Source organism: Fistularia commersonii, chromosome 30, assembly GCF_037954325.1.
Source record: "Fistularia commersonii isolate RoL2024-O1a breed Wild chromosome 30, RoL_Fcom_v1.0, whole genome shotgun sequence".
In the NCBI taxonomy this organism is placed as follows: Eukaryota; Metazoa; Chordata; class Actinopteri; order Syngnathiformes; family Fistulariidae; genus Fistularia; species Fistularia commersonii.
In genome coordinates, this window is record NC_141313.1 from 2,485,168 (window position 1) to 2,508,409 (window position 23,242).

The 23,242-nt window shown below is 53.3% G+C and overlaps 1 protein-coding gene across 1 annotated transcript; it reads left to right on the forward strand.

The window, feature by feature from the left end:
* The first annotated feature begins 6,449 nt into the window (after positions 1–6,449).
* On the forward strand, positions 6,450–23,034 carry LOC147216066 (adhesion G protein-coupled receptor B1-like). The gene is made up of 32 exons (XM_086177743.1): positions 6,450–6,532; positions 8,214–9,034; positions 9,616–9,765; positions 9,853–9,951; positions 10,035–10,199; positions 10,374–10,538; positions 10,788–10,952; positions 11,038–11,202; positions 11,277–11,378; positions 11,460–11,566; positions 11,646–11,840; positions 11,955–12,023; positions 12,848–12,956; positions 13,313–13,456; positions 13,540–13,606; positions 13,805–13,907; positions 14,176–14,219; positions 15,466–15,592; positions 17,804–17,907; positions 17,998–18,100; positions 18,195–18,345; positions 18,420–18,489; positions 18,579–18,645; positions 18,739–18,824; positions 18,912–19,083; positions 19,166–19,261; positions 19,373–19,412; positions 19,522–20,144; positions 20,236–20,271; positions 20,353–20,457; positions 20,666–20,716; positions 20,938–23,034. The coding sequence occupies exons 2-32, from the start codon at positions 8,332–8,334 to the stop codon at positions 21,133–21,135; spliced, it is 4,581 nt and encodes a 1,526-aa protein (XP_086033869.1). The 5' UTR covers positions 6,450–6,532; positions 8,214–8,331; the 3' UTR covers positions 21,136–23,034.
* The last annotated feature ends 208 nt before the right edge of the window (positions 23,035–23,242 follow it).

Below are 23,242 nucleotides of genomic sequence, written 5' to 3' on the forward strand. Positions count from 1 at the left end.
ATAAATAGAACGACGACGTCAAGGATAAGAATGGACAACAGAATGGGCAAAAAAAAATAAGGGTGAAAAATAGACGACAAAAACTAAGGGACGACATAAACAGAGTGACAATCACAATGACAAAAATCAAATAAATAAACAGAAATAGGCAGCATGCGAGTGGGCCGAGAGCAGCGAGGATAAAAAAAAAAAAGAAAACGGAGTGAGGGGACGACACGTGAATGGAGGTAATCTGATATTGGATGGAGCACAAACTTGGAACCGGCACCAAACTGGCACCAAACGTGGCTCCGGCCTAAACCGGGACCGAAACCAAGATCGGACAAGCTCGGTAGCGGCGCCGTCAGAAAGAACAACCAGCACAATCTCATCCGGTCCTCCTGATGGCAGGCAATCATCTCGGTACCAAAAGTAAGCCTAGAATCCTTGTGGAACTCTTGAATTTCTTCACTTCTTCCAAAAATACGGCTCTAGATTATGGTGACCAAGATCTACGTGGGTTGTCGTTATGCTAACGGGGTTTCGTTCGTTGGAGACCAAAGAGCGACTTTTGATGGTTTTTATGTTTTGACAAAGATCTCCTCCGTGGAGCCGTTCGTCTTCTCTGTTTTCAAAAGAAGGGGTTCCGCCTGACATGAACAGTGAACAGGTTTTCCAACACATCCGGCCAGCGGTTTCATATTCTTGTGAAAAAGCGGGGGAGGCGTCGGGTCGGCGAGTCTGCAGACGTGAAGTGGCAGAGGAACCCCTCCGCTACCCGAGGCCAGGGAAGGAGAGCTCAATGACTGTCTTCAATTCATTTGAGGATTCATCTTTTGACAAGTGCGCCGCAGAGAGGCCGCGCTCGCACATCAGACCCAAAACTTACACACTCGGCGTCGGTCGCAGCTCGCTTGTCGATCCGACCGGGAAGGTGTCGAAAATGAAAAATCCGGGGGATGTTTCGGTTGTTAATTTCCAAAAACGGAGAGGGTCCGTGTCCTCGGTGACCTGCCGCCATGGGAAAAAAAGTCCTATTTTCCTTCTCGTTATTATCTTTAAGTGAATTTTGGGAATTCATTAAGTGAATAAGTTCACACGAAATGCATCGCAGACTCTTGCGAACGCCCACCCGAAGCTCTGTTTTCAGCTTTTGTTTCACACTTTGCAGAAGCTAAAGTGACTGCCAAGACAAGCTCGGCCTCCTCCTTAAAATACACTCATCATTTGTTTATTTATCGGGTAGGAAATCTGTGAAGAGATCTGCATCAACAGGTACATCCCGTCAAGGTGTGAAAAGTGTTTTCCCCAGCTGGACGGGTCAAGCGGTCAGCATGTGGCGACGAGTACTTCCAGACGTCCAGTAACTGTCAATCACAGGGGACGTTAAGCAACACTGTATTCAGTAATGTCGAATTCTCAAAATATAAATGGACAAAAGTATCAGCTCACTTGCCTTGACTTGCATTAAGTGACATACCATTCCTGATCCATAGGGTTCAGCAGGATGTAGGTCCACCCTTTGCAGCTTCGACTCTTCTGGGAAGGTTGTCCACAAGGTCATTTTGGACCGTTCGATGTTGGACCAGAAGTCCTGGCGCTCGAATTCATCTCAAAGAAGTTCTTCGGGGTCGAGGTCGGGACTCCAAGGTCATCCAATGCTGACGCTGTCGTCCACGTCTGCATGGATCTCGCTTTAAAAACCCATGTCGGAAAAGGAAGAGTCCGACTCCAAACCGTTCCCACAAAGTTGGGAGCATTGAATTGTCCAAAATGTCTCGGTATGCTGGCGCTTTCGGAGTTCCTTTCACTAGAACCTGAAGAACAAGCGCAACCATAACCCCCCTTCCACCAAACTTCACACTAGGCACGACGCAGTCATACAAGTACGGTTCTCCTGGCGACCGCCAAACCCAGCATCGTCCATCTGGAGAAGCGTTTGCACCGCTTTGCATCGCGCTTGGAGACCTGTGTCTTGGATGCAGCTGCTCGGCGACAGAAAACGCACTGCTCTTCAGCTAATCTGAAGGCTACGTGAAGTTTGGTGGTCTGTAGCCATTGACTCTGCAGAAGGTTGGCGACCTCTTGGGATATTTAGGAGTAACTAGATTTGTTGAATTCACAGAGCTCCTCACTGCAACCATTATTCCCATTATTTGGATGACTGAGCGAATACGTTTGGCCATATCGTGTCCATACATGAAGATCCAGGCAAAGAAAAGCCTGGCAGAGTGTTAGTAGAAGCTCAGGATGCAAACTCGCTTTCTCCACGTGTTTTCGCAAACACCCCGATATGAAGATTCCTCATTCAAGAGACGCCTGCTGACTCAAGTGACTGAAATCCCCACTTTCTCCTCAGCAGGGGGAAAAAAAAACACATTGTCTCCAAACAGACATTTTCTTTCGAGCGAGTCAGATTGCAAGGGGGAGTCGATTTTTTTTTTTTTTTTTTTTTTTACATTTGAAATCGCCGCAGGTCGTCGCCGGCGTGAACGTCCCGATCAATAAGAAGGCCTTCCTGTGTTTGATTCAGCCACGTGTGGATTTCGAGCGAGACGGTGAGGGCCGCCCGCCATCCTGCGGGAAACGTGGCGGAGGCGTTAGCTGCGGCGGTGATTCCTCGACTTTTATTTCATTTTTTTTTTTTTTTGCTCTCGCTTATATGGGCATCTGTTTATATAACGGTGCCCACGGCGGCCCACGCCTCGCTCCGCTCTCGTTTTTGTTTTAGAAATCAGCCGACCCCTGTGCAGGTTTAACTGGCGTCCAAGTTTTTATTCACACGTGATTATAAACGGCGTCGGCTCGTTTTTAGACCCTCGTCTGCGGATCCTTACGCGCCGGGTGTGTGGAAACCCGCTAGATTTAGATCGGGGGTGTCAAACTCAAATACACAGCGGGCCAAAAATTCAAAACTAGGACAAAGTCGTGGGCCAACATTTATATTTATTGAAAAAAAAAATCCTCCAGATATAAGATGAACCTTTTCATACGGACCCAAACAAGCAAAGCTTAATACTACACAATATAAAACTGAATATTGCGCACATGCAAAATTGAAATTCAAACTAAAAAACACAGCAATGTCAAAAAATAAAACTAAAATAAAATGAATAAAAAATGATTTAATTAAATAAAAAATAAAAGGACAATTAACTCAAATATTTGAAATAAAAATTTAATTAAAATAGCCTTCTGAATTAAATTTCAACAACAACCTTTTTCCACAGGCTAATAACATTGAAAAAAAAGTAACAATAATAAACTGAATTATAATATCCTTCAATGAACATGAAAACATTCAAGACCATGTCTTGGAGTTGTAGTGAGTCACGAATGTTGGGGTTTATATTGATGCTTGTTTTCTGTGTGATTTTGAGTTTGCCGGGAATTTTGTGGATGTGGTTTGGGGTGCAAAAAAAAAACTTTTTTTTTCAACTGGCATTGAGCGGAAACAGTTAGTTGTATTGCAAGCTTGCCGTGTGCAAGCTAGTGCTCATTAAACAGATTTTTTACCGTCACCCGGGTGTTTCCCTCACTAAAATGCTACAGAATACCAAGAAAAAGTGCTTTAAGTAAACTCCAATCTAATCTCATCGTCTGTCTTTCTTTCCGCCATTTTTCGGAGGGGTAGCACGGCGCCAGCATTAGCAAACACTAGCGGAGCATCCTGGGATTTGTAGCATTAGCGGTACATGCGCTGTAAGCCAGATTAGCGGCGGGCTAGCTCTTATAATCATTTGTTATGATTATTGTCGGACGTCTTAAAAAGTGTGATTTTCTTAAAATAAATAAGTCAAACACGTTCATCGACCATAAACTACATTTCCCAGAACGCATGACGATCGTGTTACCCGAGAAGTGACGGCGTCCCGCCATTAGATCGCAGTGTATCCACATCTATGCCATTTTCAACAAGTGGAAATGAGAAATTTAAATGTTGATGCAGATGGAACTCTGTTTCAAGAAAGATCGGAAGGCTATTACATGTTTGTGCTTCAAGGAGAAAAAGCGGTATGTTTTTTGTGTTACGGCCGTCAAAGAGTACAATCTACGTCGGCATTTTGACACCGAACACGGAGCTAAGTGTGCTAACATTAGCCTTGCACGAAAACAACAAATTGTGCAAGAATTAAAAGCCAAAATGCAACATGCAGCAAATGTAACATTTTGGATTTGAATGAGTGATAAATTAATTAATAAAATAAGATTATTAAAATTTAATTGATAAGCCATTGAATATAAAACATAACATTAAGGAGTAGTTATATTTATTTTACATTACATTCAGTTCCATTTAGTTCCATTTATACGGAACGCCAACGTAAACCTTCCAGAAAAACAACAAATTGTCCAAGAATTGTAACAATTCTGTAACAAATCTAACATTTTCAACTGGAATGAGTCATAAATTCAGGAGTAGTTGAATTTATTTTGCATCAAATTTAGTTCCATTTCTACTGTGACCGTTCCATGTGGCCCTTGGAGGTCAACCATGATGCTGATGTGGGAAACGACCTCCACACCCCGATTTTAGACATTCACGCGAAGGAAACCATCAGCCGGAGCGTCGGAAAAGTCAACATTTGTTTTTTGTTTTTTTTCAAAGGGCGAAAACGGTGGCGCATTGAAGTCGCCACTTTCTGATGAGTCCCCATGCCGTCACTCCCGTTGTCACCGCGTACACGGATATTATTAGTCGCTAGGAATGTGTGGGAGAACGCCTTGGGCGACAAGCCGTAAGTTCTCAGTGACGCATCGTTCGTTGTCCTTGTTCTGATGTAAAGGGGGGGGGGGGGGGCCCTCGCTGGGCCTATGATGTCATCGGCGAATCGGCCAATGGGATAGAGGGAGCGCGTTTCGATTCGCGTTCGAAAGCTGGCGATCGAGTCTCCGTGTTCTCGGCATCGGAGACACGGAATCGTGCAAAAAGCGTGAACGGCGTCGCACCAGGTGGAAAACAGAGCTCTGAGGTGTTTTTTGAGGGTTAATCTAAGTTAATCCATAATTACTTTTCTTGCAGTGATTTTTAAGTCACTTAAGGGATTTGGACTTCCTGTGCGGCACCGAGGAGGATGAGCGAGTCCCTCTTTGGACGTTCATCATGGCCGCGGTGAGGATAGAGGAACGCAAAAAAAGAATGACATACGAGTCGAATAAGTAAGCGGCGGCGAATGAAATCATCACTCCGGAGGATTCGAAGTTGCGGTGGAGGATTTCGGAGAAGAAGGGGGACGACATGATCCACGTGTCGGTCCCGCTGCGTGAACGGCTTATATTCAGGACGTCATGTCACCTTGACCTCCTGCTCCTGCAGGGCCGCAATCATGATCTCTAAATACACCACCGGAAGACCAGCTGGGGAGGAGAGCGGTTCACCTAGCAACACACACACACAAACACACACACACACACACACACCTGACCGACTGCATTTGAGAACACATGATAAAACATTAGCAGCCGCAGACTCCCACGCCAGGTTATTCCTCTCAGTCTTTCCCACCCAGATCCACCCACGTCCCCCTGGGAGAAGCTGAGGATGGAGGTGTGTGTGTGTGTGTGTGTGTGTGTGTGGGAGGAGGGGGGGTTCCCCTCCCTCCCTCCCTCCCTCCCTCCTCTGTGCCAACGGAACCGGAACCGTCTGGGCAAAACAACAAATATGATGATTGATTATTGATTATTATGAATTGACCCCCTCCAGGCTAACAAACAGTTTTTTTTTTTCACTCACAGATCTTCACATTTACAAAAAAAAAAAAAAAAAAAAAAGCCGGTGTTTCGCCTCCCGGTAACCGGTAACGGCCGCAGCCCTGCTCACTCCACCGATCCCGCTTCCGGTACCTTTGGCTCTGCGTTCACATCTGCGTAGTTTTGCGTGCAAAACCCCGCCTCTCTTCTTTCTCTCCGTGCGCAGACGCGGTCGCTCCTTCTCTCCCCGGACGCGCACACGCACACGCACGCCCCTCCCTTCCCGCGAATGCTGTCTCATTCACCTCAGTATGCCGTCCACGCACTGACTCCCAGCCTCCGTCCAACGCGGGGAGGGGGGCGGGGTGCATATATACGTGCGTGGAGGAGGCCACACCGCCACACCGAGACCGCACCCGCCGGCAGCACCGCACAGCACCGCAAGCAGGAGGACTCCGAAGCCGGGAGTAGAAGTACCAACGTTTTCCAGCCGGAGCTCAGAGAGCAGACGAGCCGGACGCAGCGTCTGTTTCCGCGGACTGTTTTTTTCCCGGAGCTCCGACTTCCATCCCTCCATCCTTCCTTCCTTCCTTCCTTCCTTCCTTCCCTCCTTCCTTCCCTCCTTCCCGGCTGCACGCCAGCTTTCCTGGGTCGAGCAGCCGACTTAAGTTGGTAGTAAACTCTTTGGAGTTTGGTGAGAGTCGCTTCTTCACTGTTTTTAACTTTTCTCGGCTTGCGGGAGCGGACTGCCCTGAGTGTCGTGGGAGTGGACCCGGCGCGTCCTTCTCCCCCCCCCCACGGAAGTTTTTTGTTTCCCGGGGAGCGGGGAAAGAAAAAAAAAAACAAGAAAAGTTTCTCCGAGGTAAGAGCTTTTTTTTTTTTTCTTTTTTTTTTTTTCTTTTTGCGTGTTCTTTCCAACCCACTCCCACGGGGGGGGTTGCAGGAAAACTTCTCCGCCGCTGTCCGTGGTGCTGAACCCAACCTCCGCCGCGCATGCGCTGTTCTCCTCCTCGCCCCCTCGCTTTGCACCGCGCTAGAACTTTGAACCAACAGGTTGTTCCTCTTAACTTTTTCCCTGCTGGGAGAAGCTCAGCAGCAAAGATCTCAGGTTGGAGGACAAAAAACATCTTCCAGCACGAGAGGGAACGTGAGTTATCGAACCGTGAACCTTTCATGGGCGCAGAGATCGCTCGCTTCCCCCGTCTCCCGCTGAAGCTGTGAGCATCTCCTTCAAGGATGATGGCTTCATGCATGTGTGTGTGTGTGTGTGTGTGTGACAACTGTCTCATCAAACGTGCATTTATTCATCTCGCACAGCTGTGAGTTCTCAGCCGTCTTGACAAATTGCCCCCAAACATTCACCTGCGTGTCATTATCCCTCCCATCTAAACCCTTTTCTGCCGCTAAGTCGGATGTTCTCGCTCAGGAGGCGACGCAACAGATTACTCGAGGGCGGTGAAGGACGTGTTTTTTTTTTGTTTTTGTGCCTTTCAGATTAAATAAAATAACGCCATCTCCGTAACAACGTGCAGGAGGTGGCGGTTGGTGTTTGATGAGGAGGGAGAGGAACAGAAAGGTCAGCGGGAAGTGAGAGGAAGAGTCTTTTTGTGCCACAGCTGGACTTCTCTCTCTCTCTCCTCAGCAGATGCCCATTCATGGAGCTTCCGGTTGGCGGCGGCGGCGGCGGCGGGGAGGGGGGGGGGGGGGTTTGGAGGGGTAAAGTCACCCATCTGCACAAAGCAGATGTCTTCTCCGACGGAGGGAGGGAAGGGAAGGGAGAGGAAGGCGGTTAGGAGTTCTCTCTGACGAAAAGTAAAGTGAGTGTGGCTGCAGATTGTGATTGTGGAGGTGGAGGAACGTGCAGAAAACACATTTCGCCAGCAATGGGTGAAAATATGTGTGCAAAACCAAAGGAATGAGGAGGACGGACGTTGCTCGGCAACGGTTTCCACCTCCGAGATCGCCTCCGTCGGTCCGGACCTTGAAAGCGATGCTTCGGGTCTTCCCCCCCCCCCCCCCCCCCCGCGGTGCAAAGCGTGTGAAGACGCGCCATCGTGCACGCTTGCTCGGAGGCTGAAATGGCCGAGCGGATGCAACGGCGTGCGCGCGTTTGCCGACGGCCACGCCGCGCAGCAAATATGACCCGGGTATTATCCACGCCGCGAACGTAATTGGCCCTTTTTTTCACGGCCGCGGAAGAACGATCTCTCTTGTTTACGAGAGGAGCGCATCGGACGAATAACAAACTAACGGGCGTCTGCGGTTGCCAGTGGCGACGCTTCTGTAGACGTCAGAATGACGCACATGAGTCGCGGTTCGGTTCATTGTGTGGGAGGAATGAGTAAGAGCTCGGAGATACCGGCCTGTTGTGAAGGACTGTAATTGCTTTTTCATATCAATTATGTCCCAAAGAACCCGGCACTTTAGTTCTTCCCTAAAACACCACCGTGAAACCCACGGTGAACATCACCTCTCCGCTTCCTGATTATTTCCATGTTGAACTTGCACCGACGGATGCGTTTGCTCCGTTTTTTTTGTTGCAGTTCTGCACGGAGCGTCTGATGCAGTAGAGCTCCTCATCCAGCCGCTTCACCCGGGGGTTGAAAGTTCTACGTGCAGCCGAACAAAGAAGCCAGAACGGAGATCGGAAAATCCGAGCGGATGGCGCGGCCAGCCTCCTGGGGCCCGTCCGGGGCCCTGGTCCTGCTCCTCTTGGGTTGGACCTCCTGCACGCCCTCCGGCCCGGCCTCCCCGACTTGCGCCACCCTGGAGCAGAGCCGCTTCTTCGGCGTGTTCTCCTCGGCGACCACCCTCCCCTCGGCGCCGTGCTCCTGGACCCTGCAGAACCCGGACCCCCGCCGCTACTCCGTCTACATGAAGATCACCAAACCCGTCGACTCCTGCGCGCCGCGCCAGATCAGGACCTTCCAGTTCGACTCCTTCATCGAGACCTCGCGCACCTACCTGGGCATGGAGAGCTTCGACGAGGTGGTCAGGCTGTGCGACGCTTCCACCACCGTCACTTACCTGGAGTCCAGCAAGCAGTTCCTGCAGATCCGCAAAGTGGCGCCGAGGAACGCCCTGGAGGCCGCGCAGGCGGAGGCCGACGTCAGCGAGTTCAAGGCCGAGTTTTTAGTGGTGGGGAAGAGGAACCCGAGCATGCCCGCCTGCCAGATGTTGTGCCAGTGGCTGGAGAACTGCCTGTCCGCCAGCACCCGAGATTACCCCTGCGGCATCATGAACACGCCGTGCCAGTGCTGGGAGGCCCCGAAGAGGAAGCCGGGCAGCTGCTACCGGGGCGGCGTCTACGTGGAGAAGTGCACGCAGGTTCCCAAGGAGAACGGACGCACCGCCGAGATCCTCCGTAAGTCCTCCGGTGGTCTTTATCGTGTTGTTTTGCAGCCCCGCGACCGGGAGGCCGTGTTCTCCGGGCCTCCGACGGCGCTTGTTTGTCTCCGAAGGGGAGTCGGGGTAACGATCCCGCCCTGCGGAGCATGAGCCTCGGCGGTGGATGTGCACTTTGCCTCCACGCCGTAATGAGAAGTAAATCAGAGGTATTAAGGAAATTTGTCGGCGCGGCTAAGTGGCGGGACGGCCTGAGGCGGCGTGGATGTTCTGCGAGGGAGGGAGGGCGCGAGGAGCACAAAGACCTCACAGTCGGGCGCCGGCGGAAATCGAAGCGCGCCACTTGTGGTTGGCATGGCGACGTGCCCGTCCGCCTTCCACGCCGCTCTACAGCAGTTCGCTCGCCGCGAGCGGTTAAAAGCAAACAATCGCCGTTTCAAAAGGAACTCCGATCCGCCTGAGTGCCGAGTTCATCCGCGAAAACACGTCTCATCTTTACGCGCAAAGAAACGCTCACGGAAGGGGTTTGGAGTTTTGTGCGCGATAAGAGCGACGATGAGCGCGCTCAGATTTTCCTCCTGTCGCTCCCTCCGCTTGCAGAAGGCTGGGCCGGCTGGGGACGCTGGTCCGTGTGCAGCCAGGAATGCGGCGGCGGCGTCCAGGTGCGAAGCCGCGCCTGCCAGCCGGAGGACGGCGTTTGCGAGGGCACGGTGGAGGAAGGCCGGGCGTGCAACCCTCAAACCTGCATCGGTGAGCTTCCGCCACTCCTCTCGGAGCTCCCGGAGCTCCAGGAGCTCCTTCCGGCGATGTAACCCTGTGACCTTCGCACTCTCCCAGGTAAAGAGCGCAGCCGGAGCCAGGGTTTGAGAGCCATCGTCGGTTTGAAGAGGGACGGCGCCGACGATTCCAACCGCGGCGCCGTCGCCACCCAGACAGGTGAGGGAGGTCCCTCTCCGCCGCGGATGTCCTTCCGAAAAGCCCGACGGCGGTTTTAACGGAGCTTTCGCGTCCGTCCGCAGTGGACGCCCAGGCCGACGAGTGGTCCCCCTGGAGCGAGTGCTCGGTCACGTGCGGCGAAGGCTGGCAGAGCCGCACCCGGATCTGCGCCACTTCCTCCTTCGGCTCCCAGTGCACGGGATCCCTGCGGGAGAACCGGCCCTGCAACAACACCGCCGTCTGCCCGGGTCAGCGCCGAGTTACTTTTTATCTCGCAACCTTAGCAGGACACGAGGCTGCTAAAGTCAAGATGCTTTCAAACTGCTTCGGTGTTTTTTGGGGGTTATTCATGGCACTTTGAGATATTATACAGCAGCGTTTTCATTCAGGAAGCATCTGAATCTGTGTATCTGAATCGGCAGTGGACGGCGCCTGGGACGAGTGGACCCCCTGGAGCCTGTGCTCGTCCACCTGCGGCCGAGGCTACCGCGACCGCACCCGCACCTGCAAGCTGCCCAAAAACGGCGGGGAGCCTTGCCAAGGCCCGCCCAGGCAGAAGAAGCTGTGCAACATCGCCGTTTGCCCCGGTGAGTCGGATCGGGGAGGGGGTTCCTGCTCATTACGCCAGAAGGTCGGACCCCTCAACCGATGTGGTCAAAAAGCTCCGCTGACTCAACGCTCTTACTCAGTAAATCAGACATTTCTGGTCCGCCTACGAGCCGTGTGCCGCGCAGATCCGCGGCGTTTCTGCCGAGAGATGATTCACTTTGTGGAAGCCGTGCGTTTTTTTTTTTGCACGCTCCCTTTGACAAACGCGCAACCGTGCTTCCCTCTAGTGGACGGATCGTGGAACGAGTGGTCGGCGTGGAGCGCCTGCACCGTGTCCTGCTCCAACGGCACCATGCAGAGAACCCGAGAGTGCAACGGGCCGTCGTACGGCGGCTCCGAGTGCCACGGCGGCTGGAAAGAGACGGCCAACTGCTTCCTGAAAGACTGTCCGGGTAAAACGCCGTCTCGTCCGCGACGACCCGAAGCCGCCGGATCTGGATCGGGAGCTCATTCGAGATCCCCTTTTTTTGTTTTTAGTCGACGGGTACTGGCATGCGTGGAGCTCCTGGGGCGGCTGCAGCAGGACTTGCGGCGGAGGCGTCCAGCAGAGGCAGAGGATCTGCGAGGGGCCTTTCTTCGGCGGAGAACCTTGTCCGGGAGAAACCGGCGAGAACAGGCGTTGCGGCGAGAAGAGGTGCCCCGGTGAGTGACCCCCGAAGAGATCTCGGTGGCGGTGAAGCGAGCGGATCTCTCATCGGGATTCCCGTGACCCGCAGAGCCTCACGAGATCTGCCCGGAGGAGAGCAACGGAGACGCGGTGTGGAAGAAAACCCCCGCCGGAGAAATGGCGGCCGTCGCCTGCCCCGCCGACGCCGCAGGTAGGGACGACACCGACGCGGATTTTCGCCGCGCTCTCCTTCGCGTTGAAACTGACGGGACGCTCCCCGGCGGGGAAACAGGTCTGATCCTTCGCCGATGCACCCTGAACGCCGTGGGCCTCGCCACCTGGGAGAACCCCACCCACGTCAAGTGCGTCTCCAAGAACTACGAGAACATCCGGGCGCTGGTGAGTACCGAAGATCCCGCGGATCTCCGAAGCTTCCCGAATCCCCGCGCCCGCGATTAACTCCCCCCGCCTCCCGCAGTCCAGGGACCGCATCTCCAAGGCCGGGACGGAGCAGAACGTGGACGCGCTCACCGAGGTCATCTCGCGGCTGAGGTTCTCGTCCGACGAAGGCGCCAAGTACAGCGGCGACCTCCTGGCCACCATGGAAATCCTGAGGAACACCACGGAGCGGTACAAGGCGACCGCGCAGAAGCTGAACAACGCCGACCTGGAGGTAACGCGGGGGGGGAGATGCATTCTACGGGGGTGCGAATGCGTTCTTTTGTACAGAAATAGAAGCGGAGGCTCGGCCTGCTCACACCTCGGTCTCCGTTTCAATGGCTTTCAGAACTACGTCCAGACAATCAGCAACCTTCTGAAGGAGGAGCACCGTGACAAATGGGAAGAGGCACAGCTGGTACGTGATAAGAGGGTGCGGGTTGTTCTCGTAAAAAGAATGTGTTGGAGTTTCCAGGGGAACATTGGTGTGGGGGGTAGAAAAGGTAGAAAAGCGACCGCCGGGGTAATTCAGGCTTAAACGCAGCCTTCTGATCGTCCAAACGCCCAATTAGAGCGTGACGCCGAACCCCAGAGCGACCCTTGATTCGACCGGAAAGAAAGAACGCGGTGTTTTTTTTTTTTTTTTTGTTCCCGGTTCGAGAAAAATTTGAGAATTCCAGCTCGGCGTGCAGAAGTTCTGAGAAAAGAGAACACGTGCGTGATTGTGCAGAAAGGACGAGAGAGAGAGGGAGGGGGAAAGCGAGAGAGGTTTCGACGCCCACGTCGCAATCTGCGAGTGTCCGCGCCTTCCCGCGAGCCGATGGCGGTCGTAAGCGGACTCGGACGGCCCGTAACGCAGGAGGCGCCGCACCTTTCGCCCACATCGCCGCCGCTCTGCGTCAGAGATACGCAAGTCCGACGACCCTCCCATCCAGGAGAGAAAAAAAGGGAAAAAAGCAGAGAAAAAAAGCAATGGCCTGCCCGTATATGGCCTTCCGGAAGTTCTCCGGTTGCATAGCAGCAAGTGATGGTTTTCTTTTTTTTTTTTTCCCCTCCCTACTTTTTCTTTCCTCCTCGCTGCTGAAAACCGCCGCGATCGTAGAGATCGGAACTCACAAACGCACGGGACCGATCGCCACTCGTCGTTCCTAAAGCGGCTAATTAAACTAATTGCACGGGTTGCATAATGGATCCCATGAAACCGTTCGCTGCCCTTCTGACTCACCGCCCTTCCTCCCCCAGATGGGCCCCAGCATCAAGGAGTTCTTCCACCTCGTGGAGGACTTCGTGAACATGATCGGTATGCAAATGAACGGCTTCCAGGACGTCTACGAAGTCACCGAGAATTTAGGTGAGCCTCCCTTCCCCGTCCCCCCGCCTTCCGCCCGATGATTTGTCCTCTCCCCGGAGGAGCGCATCAATCTCGATCTGCGAATCCGGGGTTCGTCAGGAGCGCCATCAGTTATCGCTCTGACAGAGCCGAGTCCATCAGTCAGCCCTTATTGCCCCTGACGTTTCAGAGTTGTTGTGCGTTTGATCCTGAGTGTATCCGGCGCGGCACATATTACTCGTCCGTCCACTAATCATTCTGTCAAACACCCCGAGGATGTCTGTAAATTCACTCCGCGAGAACCCGCCGTTCCCGCAAAAGCTCGACGCCCCTTTCTTTGTCCGTCTCAGTCTAAGTCCCTCCGTCTTCGTCCTCAGTGATGAGCGTCCACAAACGCCCGACCACCACCAGCTCCAACTTCACCTTCCCCGGGAAGAGCTGGAGGGGCATGTTGGACTGGGTGAGGACGGCCGAGGAGAAGATCTCGGTGTCCCGCGACGCTCTGTCCCTGGAGCAGACCGGTAAGGCCTCGGCATTCGGAGGGCGGCTCGGCCAACCGGCCGCTGGGTTTGACCCTAAACGGTCAATTTCTGTGTGTTTCCAGGCGGCGACGCTTTCGTCACCGGCATCGTCCTCTACAGGAACCTGGGTTCTCTCCTGTCCTTCCAGAGGTAATCCACCCGCAATACCGCTTCCCACCACCGGGCGGCGCCATAAGCGCCGTCTTTGCCCCGTGTTTTCCGAATCTGCAGTTTGTGCCGGAACTCTCGGTCCGACTCTGAAGGCCTCAACCGGGGTCGTAATCCTTCCTCTCGCTCCGAACCCAGCGGGTAATTTCCGTTTTTTTTTTTTTGTTTTCCTCTCCGCAGCAACACAACCCTCCTCAACTCCAAGGTGGTGACGGTGATCGTCAAGCCGAACCCGGCCGTGCTGTCGTCGCCCGTCGAGATCGTGTTCCCCCACCTCCACAATGTACGTCCCCTCACGGTTCCTCAAGCTAATTGAGTCTTGCGAATAAATCCCCGCCTCTTGCGAGCGTCTTGCCCGCAGCCGTTGCCCCGCGCTGACATTTTGCAGACATTTTCAGTGACTTTGGCTTGTAACTGTCAGTTAAAACCCACAAGGTTGGACCACGACGTAAAACGACGCCTGTAAAACGGTGGCGCGACGGCGGCGAAGTGTCACTTCTCGCGCTTTCAATTCCTCACAATGCATTTCCCATCCGCCCCTTTCTTCGCAGGGCACCATGAACGAAACCTGCCTGTCGTGGGACGAGAGCGAAACGTAAGTGTCGGCCTCCGTCCTCGATCAAAAACCCGTCGCCCGTTCCCCCGCATCCGTCCCTCACGCCTTCCAAACTTCCCCCTGTTCTCGCGGCCGCCATTTTCAACTTCCGCGGATCGAGCGGACGTTTTCACGGACACTCGGCGAATCGCGAAAGGAGCTTCTGGTGTTTTCGCGACCATTTGCATTTAGATAGATGTGTACACTTGTGGAGCACGGATAAGAGATAACACACACGGGAAGTGTTTGCACCCAAAGCAAGGCACGGCGGAAACCGACCCGGAAATGTAATTAACTGCCATACTTTTGCAAAGGGGGGTTGAAATTTGATTAATTTTGGACAGCCGGCCGTGATTAGACTAGAAAATGGCGCTGGGAGCGAGGGGGGGGGTCGGATGCACGAAGCGGGAGCGCCGGAAACGCTCCATTAGCTGCAGCATCACAAGACCTTTTCACTTTTGTGGGCGTAAAGCGCAAAAACGAAGGATGGGCTTTTTCACGTGACTTTGCGGCAAAACCCCGTTCGGTGGCCTCCTGACCCAATTTGACTCGTTGATCCCTGGTATTTTACCGATAACCTTGTCGCCCTGTGTTCATCGTCCTCTCTCGTGTGTGTGTGTGTGTGTGTGTGTGTGTGTGATTCATCAGCCGCTGCTCGGGTTCGGGCTCAAGAGAAGGTAGAAAAATAAATATGGGCAGGATCAAGCGGAGGGTTGCAGCCTTCGCCTCGGGACAGAAACAATAACAATAATTCACATTGTCTTCATTCTCCTCTCCAAAACCAAAGGGGATGGTGTGTGTGTGTGTGTGTGTGTGTTTGGGGAGGCAGCCAGGTGTTGCGGACGAACCCATGTCTAGCGGGGTTACCGTAACCATGGCAACAGATGATACACATGATGTCGATAATGAGATTTATGAAGGCCCGTCGTTATCGATCGGGAAGGGGAGGAGGCGGAAAGCCTTTATGGGGGAGTTTTTTCTTATTTTTAGTCATATTTAAAATAAATTCAGGTATATTTTTTGATGGCTTTTAGTTATTTTAAACCAGATAGGCTGTTTGATCCGGATATAGTCTGAGAGGAAGAAGAAGAAGAAGAAGAAGAAAAAGGGAAAAAAAAACCCTTGAAGAGGCTCCCTCTTTAGAGATGTGTGAGATGTGAAGGCAGCCCTCCGCTGAGTCCCTCTCCTCTTCCTCCTCCTCCTCCTCCTCCTCCTCCTCCTCCTCCTCCTCCTCTCCTCTGTGCAGTTCCTCCCTGCTCGGCTCCTGGTCGGCGCGGAGCTGCAGAGCCGTCCCCGTCCACTCATTCGCGACCAAATGCGTGTGTGACAGCATCTCCACCTTCGCCATCTTAGCGCGCATCAACTTCGACTCGGTAAGTCCTTCATCCTTCCTTCCTGCATCGTGTGTGTGTGTGTGTGTGTGTGTGTGCTTTTGCAAGCCGACTTGTTGGTGCGTTTATTTATTTTACATCCATTTTTTTTTTTTTTTTTTTTTTTGCGTGCTGCGGTGCCTTCAGGTGCCTCTTTTGTCTCCGGACATCGGAAAGGTTGATCGCGGATCCATGACGCGACGCGTCGATGCGCAAAATTTAAAAAAAAAAAAAAAAAGAATCGATCGAATTAATGATTACAAGGCGGGTTATTTCGTTGAATTTTGGATTTTGCTCGTTTTGTTTGTTTGTTTGTTTGTTTGTTTTTTTAATCCTCCTTCTTTGCTTTCACGTGATGAGACGCAGCAGCGTGCTGGAGACGCGGTGTGTTTCCGCCGTTTGCGCTGACATTGTGCGCAAAGTGCGCAGCGGGACGCTTTGTCTCCGGGATACACTCCTGTGGGGTTTTTTTTTTTCCATGCGCAAAGACAATGTGCGCACACACACACACACACACACACACACACTGTAGACCGTGTTGCTTCAGATGGCTGTTCTCTCTTGTTGCCCTGGCAACGGCTTCTGCAGCGCACACTCGGCCTGTGTGATTCTTGATAAGGCTCTCTCTCTCACACACACACACACACACACACACACACGCACACACACATCCTTGTGATCAGCCCCCAGGACACAGAGAGGGTCTGTCTGTCTCTGCCTCGCATTGATTCCAGGCAAATCAATGATTTGCCTGATTTATTGATCTGAAATTGTTTTTTTTTATCTTCAAACTTACCGACCGGGTTCCCACCTCCACGCCTGAGCCTCTGTTTTGTCTTGACTGCGGTGTTTTTCTCCGGTCCTGCACCCCAACCTGTTGTTTACTTCCCAGATTGGATCAACTGTATATTAGTTTATTCCCCCTCCCACCCAGGGAGAGGAAAAAAATCACCCCATTCGCCAATATCTCTAAATTCTCTTCGTCTCCGGCCACGGCAGCGAGTCTGAAAATGCCAGAGAGGTGGACCAATGAGAGGCCGACACACACACACACACACACACACACACAGCCCTGCTTCTCCATCTCCCCTTTGATGTGCACCATGAACATTTTCAATAACGTCTTTCTGCTACCCTGACAAGAAGCATCGTGGAAAAAAAAGCACCCGGACGCCGCCGCGGTGTGTGTGTGTGTGTGTGTGTGTGTGTTCCAGGCGGTCTCATTTCACAACCTTTGCACCCTCGGCGGTTGCAGCCCACCGATGCCCTTGACCGGGGATGAGCCTCACGAAGAGAGGCGGAATGTGTTTTTACATGTAATAATAGCCGCTCCCCCCCCTTTCGCTTCCCTCCCTGCGAGGAAACGGCGGATTCGGTCAAGGACAGACAGAACATGCCCCGTATCCAGGTCACACCGGCTGTCTGGGCCGGGTTTGGAGGCCCACGGTGAGAGCGTCAACCCAGATAGAGACCGGAGGGAGAGCGAGGGGACAGAACACGCCGTAGCGCCCTTGTTATTTTTTATTTTTTTCCCCCCCCCCTCCCCTCAACGCCGACGCCGATTGGATACGGGCTGACGCAAGAGATCGCTGAACGCTCCGCTATCCGCCATCTGTTTTCGGGGGGCACTTCTGATGTAGCTGGTTGGGTTCCGAAAGAAATTTGCCACGGTAAATCAGCCGCTGGCTGCCGCAGGCTGGACTCCACCGGCGCGGGTTTTGATAGCGAGGCGGGGAGGAACAATCCCTCGCCGCTCGCCGCTCTCCTATCTGAATTCAGAGGCGCCGACGGTAACATCAAATGGATTAGGAGGGGGGCGGCGGGGGTGCCAGACTTATCGTCCGTCCGAATCCGTTATATATTCACCTCGCCGTCTCCCGGGCGAGTTATTAAAATCATAACGGCGCCATCCGTGGAAGGTCTGCGGCCTCCGCCACCTTTTCTTCAGTCTGACAGCGTCGGCGGGAGGATTAACGCTCAGGTGATAATGGCGCACCTGTTCGAAGCGGCGATATCCTCCGGATCTACGCGCCGTATCTTCCTCGCCTCATTTCCCGAACGGAGAAACGCGTCGACCCCGAGCATTTCTTTAGCTCGCCTCTCCGTCTTCCTGACGCGTTTCACCTTGACGTCACCTTGCCCGAGCCGCCGGATAACTTCCGGTTTCGTGAAGGGATCTGAGACGCGTCCCGCTCTTTTTTTCCCCGTCCGCAGATCATGGACAAGGCGCTGCTGCCGTCCGTGACCCTCATCGTCGGCTGCGGCGTCTCCTCTCTCACCCTGCTTCTCCTCATCATCATCTACGTCTCCGTGTGGAAGTAAGTGACCCCGCCGGATAAAAACCCGTCCACGTCGGACGCTACCTCTATTTTTTTTTTCGCCCGGCTCACGATTTTTCTCCACTCCAGGTACATCCGCTCCGAGCGCTCCGTCATCCTCATCAACTTCTGCCTGTCCATTATCTGCTCCAATGCCCTCATCCTCGTCGGGCAAACTCAAGCCCGCAACAAGGTGAGGCGCTCTTCCCCGTAAAGCTTCGGAAAAAAAAAAAAAAAAAAAAACGCCGCTTCGGGGGAGTAACCGTAATCTCCTCGCCTTCCCGCAGGTGGTGTGCGCTCTGGTCGCGGCTCTGCTGCACTTCTTTTTCCTCTCCTCTTTCTGCTGGGTGCTGACGGAAGCCTGGCAGTCCTACATGGCCGTCACCGGTCGTCTGCGCAACCGCATCATCCGCAAGCGCTTCCTGTGCTTGGGCTGGGGTAAGAACGCCGCCGTCGGCGCCCTTTTCGTTTCCCCCGTCTCGACCGTCTAACCCTCGGCGTGCTTCTCGCAGGCCTTCCCGCGCTGGTGGTCGCCGTGTCGGTGGGTTTCACGAAAGCTAAGGGATACGGCACCGTCAACTAGTAAGTCTCTCCGCGGGTCGGTTTCTTTATTTTGAAAAAGTCCGCCGTCGCGTCACCGCAAGCGCTAACAACCCGCTTCTTTCTTTCAGTTGCTGGTTGTCTCTGGAAGGCGGACTCCTCTACTCCTTCGTGGGCCCCGCCGCCGCCGTCGTCCTGGTTTGTATTCCGCGACGCACGTTCTCCGAGAAACCGCCTACGTTATTACGCCGTCTCACCGGGACTCTTTTTTTTTTTTTTTGGCGCTGGCAGGTAAACATGGTCATTGGTATTCTGGTCTTCAACAAACTGGTATCCAAGGACGGCATCACCGACGTGAAGCTGAAGGAGAGAGCCGGGTAGGTTTCATCGATCTTCTCCGCTTATCGCCGTTAAGGCCGGGTTCGGTTTTTAATATCCCGTTTTTTTTTTTTGTTTCCTCCCAGGGCGTCGCTGTGGAGCTCCTGCGTGGTCCTGCCCCTCCTGGCCCTCACCTGGATGTCGGCCGTGCTCGCCATCACCGACCGCCGCTCCGCCCTCTTCCAGATCCTGTTCGCCGTCTTCGACTCCCTGGAGGGCTTCATCATCGTCATGGTTCACTGCATCCTGCGCCGAGAGGTACGGGGGGGCGGGGGTCGACCAGAAGCGGAAAAGTGTTTTTCGGCGACTCCGTCCCCTTGACGTCCCCGTCTTCTCTCAGGTTCAGGAAGCCGTCAAGTGCCGAGTGGTCGACCGCAAGGACGACGGCAACGGAGATTCCGGCAGCTCCCATCACAACGGCCACAACCAGCATATGGTAGATTTCTCGGCTTATCGCCTCGAGCGTTATTCTCTCCCGAAATGAATACGTTTTCACGCGCCGGTGCTGATCGGGGATTATTTTCCCCCCCTTCTGTTCTTTTATCAGCACTCCGATAACGAAAAAGACGGGGACTCCGGCAGGCAAGGTGAGAGCCTCCGACGCGCGCTTTTCCCACTCGATTGTTTTCTTTTTTTTACTTTCCATTTCGCTCTCCGTCCCGCCCGGGCTTATTTTCACGTCCCTCCCCCCCGCAGGCATGAAGAGCTCCTCGGAGGAGAATATGCCGCCTCCCCAAATGCCTCTTCCGATGGGCTCCAACTTTCACACCCTCCCGTCCAACCCCAGCAAGAGCCACATGCAGGCCGTGCCCGAATACTCCAGCCACACCCTCACCCTGAAGCGGGAGAAGAGCCGGCTGGCGGGCGGCGTGGACCCGTCCTGCGGGAAGCCCGTTTACGTCTGCGAGGGGGAGCTCTTCAAGCAGCTGGACGCCGATCTGGCCCGGGTGCAGGCGGAGGGCGGCGTCCCGGACGGCGCCGGCTACGTCCTCCTGCCCAACACCACCTCCACCCTGAGGTCCAAGCCAAAAGACGACCCCGGCAAGTACAACATCGGCGTGGAGCAGCTGCCCCAGGCCAGGCTCATGCACCTGGGCGGGCCTTTCGCCGAGCCGCAGGCGGCGTACGGGATCAAGAGCATCCCGGCCGACCAGGTCAGCGTCTCGTATTCGGAGAGGGACTCGCCGATCCAGAACATCCACAACATGTCCAGCGAGTCGCACATCACCCACAGCAGCCTGGAGAACACCTTCGAGTCCATGAACTCCATGATGTCCAAGAGCGAGACCATCTCCACTTTGTCCATGAGCTCTCTGGAGGTACGACTCGTCTCGGCGACCGCGTCGTTTTCCGGTTATTTCCGAACGCGCGTCGTCTAACGTTTATCGCATTTATCGCCGTTTCCCGCAGAGGCAAAAATCCCGATACGCCGAGCTGGACTTCGAGGTGAGTATCCTTCTAGCGTAGCGTCGTCGCAGCCGGTCGGTTCAGCGTTTTTAACCCTTTCCCCTTGTTTTCCCCCCGTAGAAAATAATGCACACCAAGAAGCGCCACCAGAACATGTTCCAGGACCTGAACAGGAAGTTGCACCACGCCGAGAAAGACAGAGAATCGCCGGCCTCCGACAGCAAGGTAGATACCTCGCCACGAAAAAACAGTTTATACAAGAGGGGAGGGGAAAGAAAAAAGAAAAAGCAATTCAGCCGAGGCAAATCCAATGTTCAAGACTCTGCGGTGATGTTAGCAGGACCTTGAAAAAAAAACATCCACTTATCTGTGCGTTGATCGGTTGTGATCGGCCATTTCAGTGAGGATGTATTCTATTCCTTCCTTCTTGCAGTCTGTGAGATGGAGTGTGTCATCAGCAGGAAGTGACAAAACCAACCACAGCGTGAGTGTTTGTACACAACCTCACAATCTCAAATTTACCGTCGCTAGACGAGACACCACGCCATCGCGTAACGCACGCGCATGGAGACGTGAAACGCATTTCGGCGAAAACTGACGTCGCCGAGCCGGTTCACGTGTTTTTTTTAATTTTTTATTATTATCAAGGGAATGACTCGTTGCGGTCGGGGACGCTAACGCGATGCTAACTCTCTGCGCCGGCAGGACAAGCAGCAGGGCGCTCTGGAGAGGCCGTGGGAGGGCGTCCGAGGGATCCCGCAATCCCCTCCCGCTTGGGTGCGCAAAGACCTGGAGCCGCTGGCCGCCTCGCCTCTGGAGCTGCACTCGGTGGAGTGGGAGAAGACCGGCACGGCCATCCCTCTGGTGGGGCAGGACATCATCGACCTGCAGACGGAGGTCTGAGGGGAAGGAGGGGGGGCTAGCGAAGCTGCCTTATTTCACCTCGGTCACCTTTTTGGGTTTGGGAACGTGGGATCCTGTGCGGGAAATGTACAGGAAACCGAGGAAAGGGAGGAAGTGAAGAGTGTAGCTCCCAGAATCTATGTCTTCAAACCCTCAGCCAGAGCAAAAGGGGGAGGGATGGAGCGGCGCAAGTGTTTGAGATGGGATGTTTAATGTAGCTTCTCTGTGTGGACCCGAGGCATCTCGGAGCGCTCTGGAGGTCAGAGGCTGAGCGGAGGGATCGTCGGATCCCCCGCCGACGGGGTCCGGCTGGTGAAAACCCGCGGCCCCGGCTCGGGAAGACGGGTCGGCGTGTCCGTGCTTCTTTTTTACCGTCGACTCGACTCTGGAGAAAGACAGAAACGGCAGGAGTCGGCGCGTCCTCCCCCTCCCGGGAGGAACGGCCGGGACTTTTTTGACGCTTCTCTTCCAGCGGAGTTACCCTCCAAAAAAAAAACGGGGACAGGGCGAAGGGAGAGCGCCGGGCGTCGTCCTCTCGCACCGGCGGTTACCGGCTAGGCACGTGTTTTTGTTTTCGTGCCGTGAGTTATTACACTTTTTTGGCTTCTTTTTCTTTTCTTTTTCCCCCACGTTTGAGTTCCGCTTCCAAACCCGGAGCTGCTTCCGAACAGGAGACTCTCGCCGGGAGACTTCCGGGAAGACCTCAGCTCACCCATGCTGTCGGTTATTATTATTATTATTATTATGATTATTATTATGATTATTATTCTCCCGGTGATTCCTGTCGGTGTGATTGTTACTTTCCAATAATCTTATTTTTTGGATTCTATTTTTTCATCCCCTTTTTTGCCAACGTGCACAACCTTTTTTTTTTTTGATTTTTTTTTTTTCCTTTGTATTGTAACCTACAAAAAAAAAAAAAAAAAAAAAAGGTTCAGTGCAACTTCAACGTGTTGAACCCGTACGGACTGCATCGGGTCAAACTTAGCGAGTGGCGATGAAGGCGGCGGCGGCGGTTGCATTCCTGGTCTCTACGCCGTTTTGCTTTCGATGCCGAAAAAAGGAAGGCGCAGGAAGAGCGACGCGGCGGCGGCGGGAAAATGGCTGGGCGTAAATGCGAAGAGGCAGAGGTCGCCGTCCTCTCGAGCGCACGCCGATCCAAGGGTCGGCGCGACCTTTCATCATCGCCCTTTTTCGTTTCTCAGCCTTGCAGGACTCTCGGACCGAGCTGAGGCTCCCGGCGCCGACGTGGCTTCCGGGGCGGCGCCGGGTCCTCGAGACTTCAACACATTTGTGTTTTTAGCCATCAAGTGTTAAACTAGTGCAATATGATGGGTGCTTGATGCTCAAGCAAGACCGATATTTGGATTTAAAGCAGTTTTTTCTTACCGATGTTTCAAAACTTTTATACCATCTTCCTCATATTTACAGAGCATATACACTTTATGAGAATATTGTATAACAAATCTGTATTAGTAATTCAAGGAATTTATTCACTAGGGATTTGTTAGCATAAAACTCCATATTTGGAGTTCTCTGTAACAGATAGATAATTGTACTTCTATAGAGTGAACATTATATAGAGTGAATGGTAGGCTGTGAATATCAAACTGTGCTTCGGGACGTTTATTACGGAGCCTCGCGTCTTCTGTAACGCTGTTTTTTGGGAATTCTCGTCAGTATCTCGGCAGCGCCATCGGCTCCTCTGTACGACCCCCCCGGTCCCAAACGCATACCTCTTGTACGGAACACCCATTCGTATTTTACCGTCTCCGCTTTATTTCTGTTTTCTCTCTCTTTTTTTTTTTAACCTTCTGTTTTACCTCTCGTCGATGTACAGTTTTCACAGCACAAAATGAATGTGGGATTTATTTCTAATAAAAACACGTCCGGATTAAACTGAAGGTGTGGCGTGATGTTTGGCATCATGTTTGGTGGAAAAATCACCTGCAGACGCGCCGTCATGTGTGTGTGAAGTCACGCAGCACATGATCAGCGTATCAGTGATTCTCATCTACTGGAGAGCCTCCGGCTGAGCGTCCATCACTAAATATAGTCGTGATTTGTAGATATCGGCGGGGGGAAAAAAAAAGACAAAAAAAAACAC

Bases quoted from the DNA above. Each gene is read 5' to 3' on its own strand.
- LOC147216066 (XM_086177743.1), top strand. From the start codon at position 8,332: ATGGCGCGGCCAGCCTCCTGGGGCCCGTCCGGGGCCCTGGTCCTGCTC. The intron at 9,952-10,034 runs GTGAGGGAGGTC...GTCCGTCCGCAG, and splicing joins CGCCGTCGCCACCCAGACAG to TGGACGCCCAGGCCGACGAG. The intron at 18,490-18,578 runs GTAAGTCTCTCC...TCTTTCTTTCAG, and splicing joins GGATACGGCACCGTCAACTA to TTGCTGGTTGTCTCTGGAAG.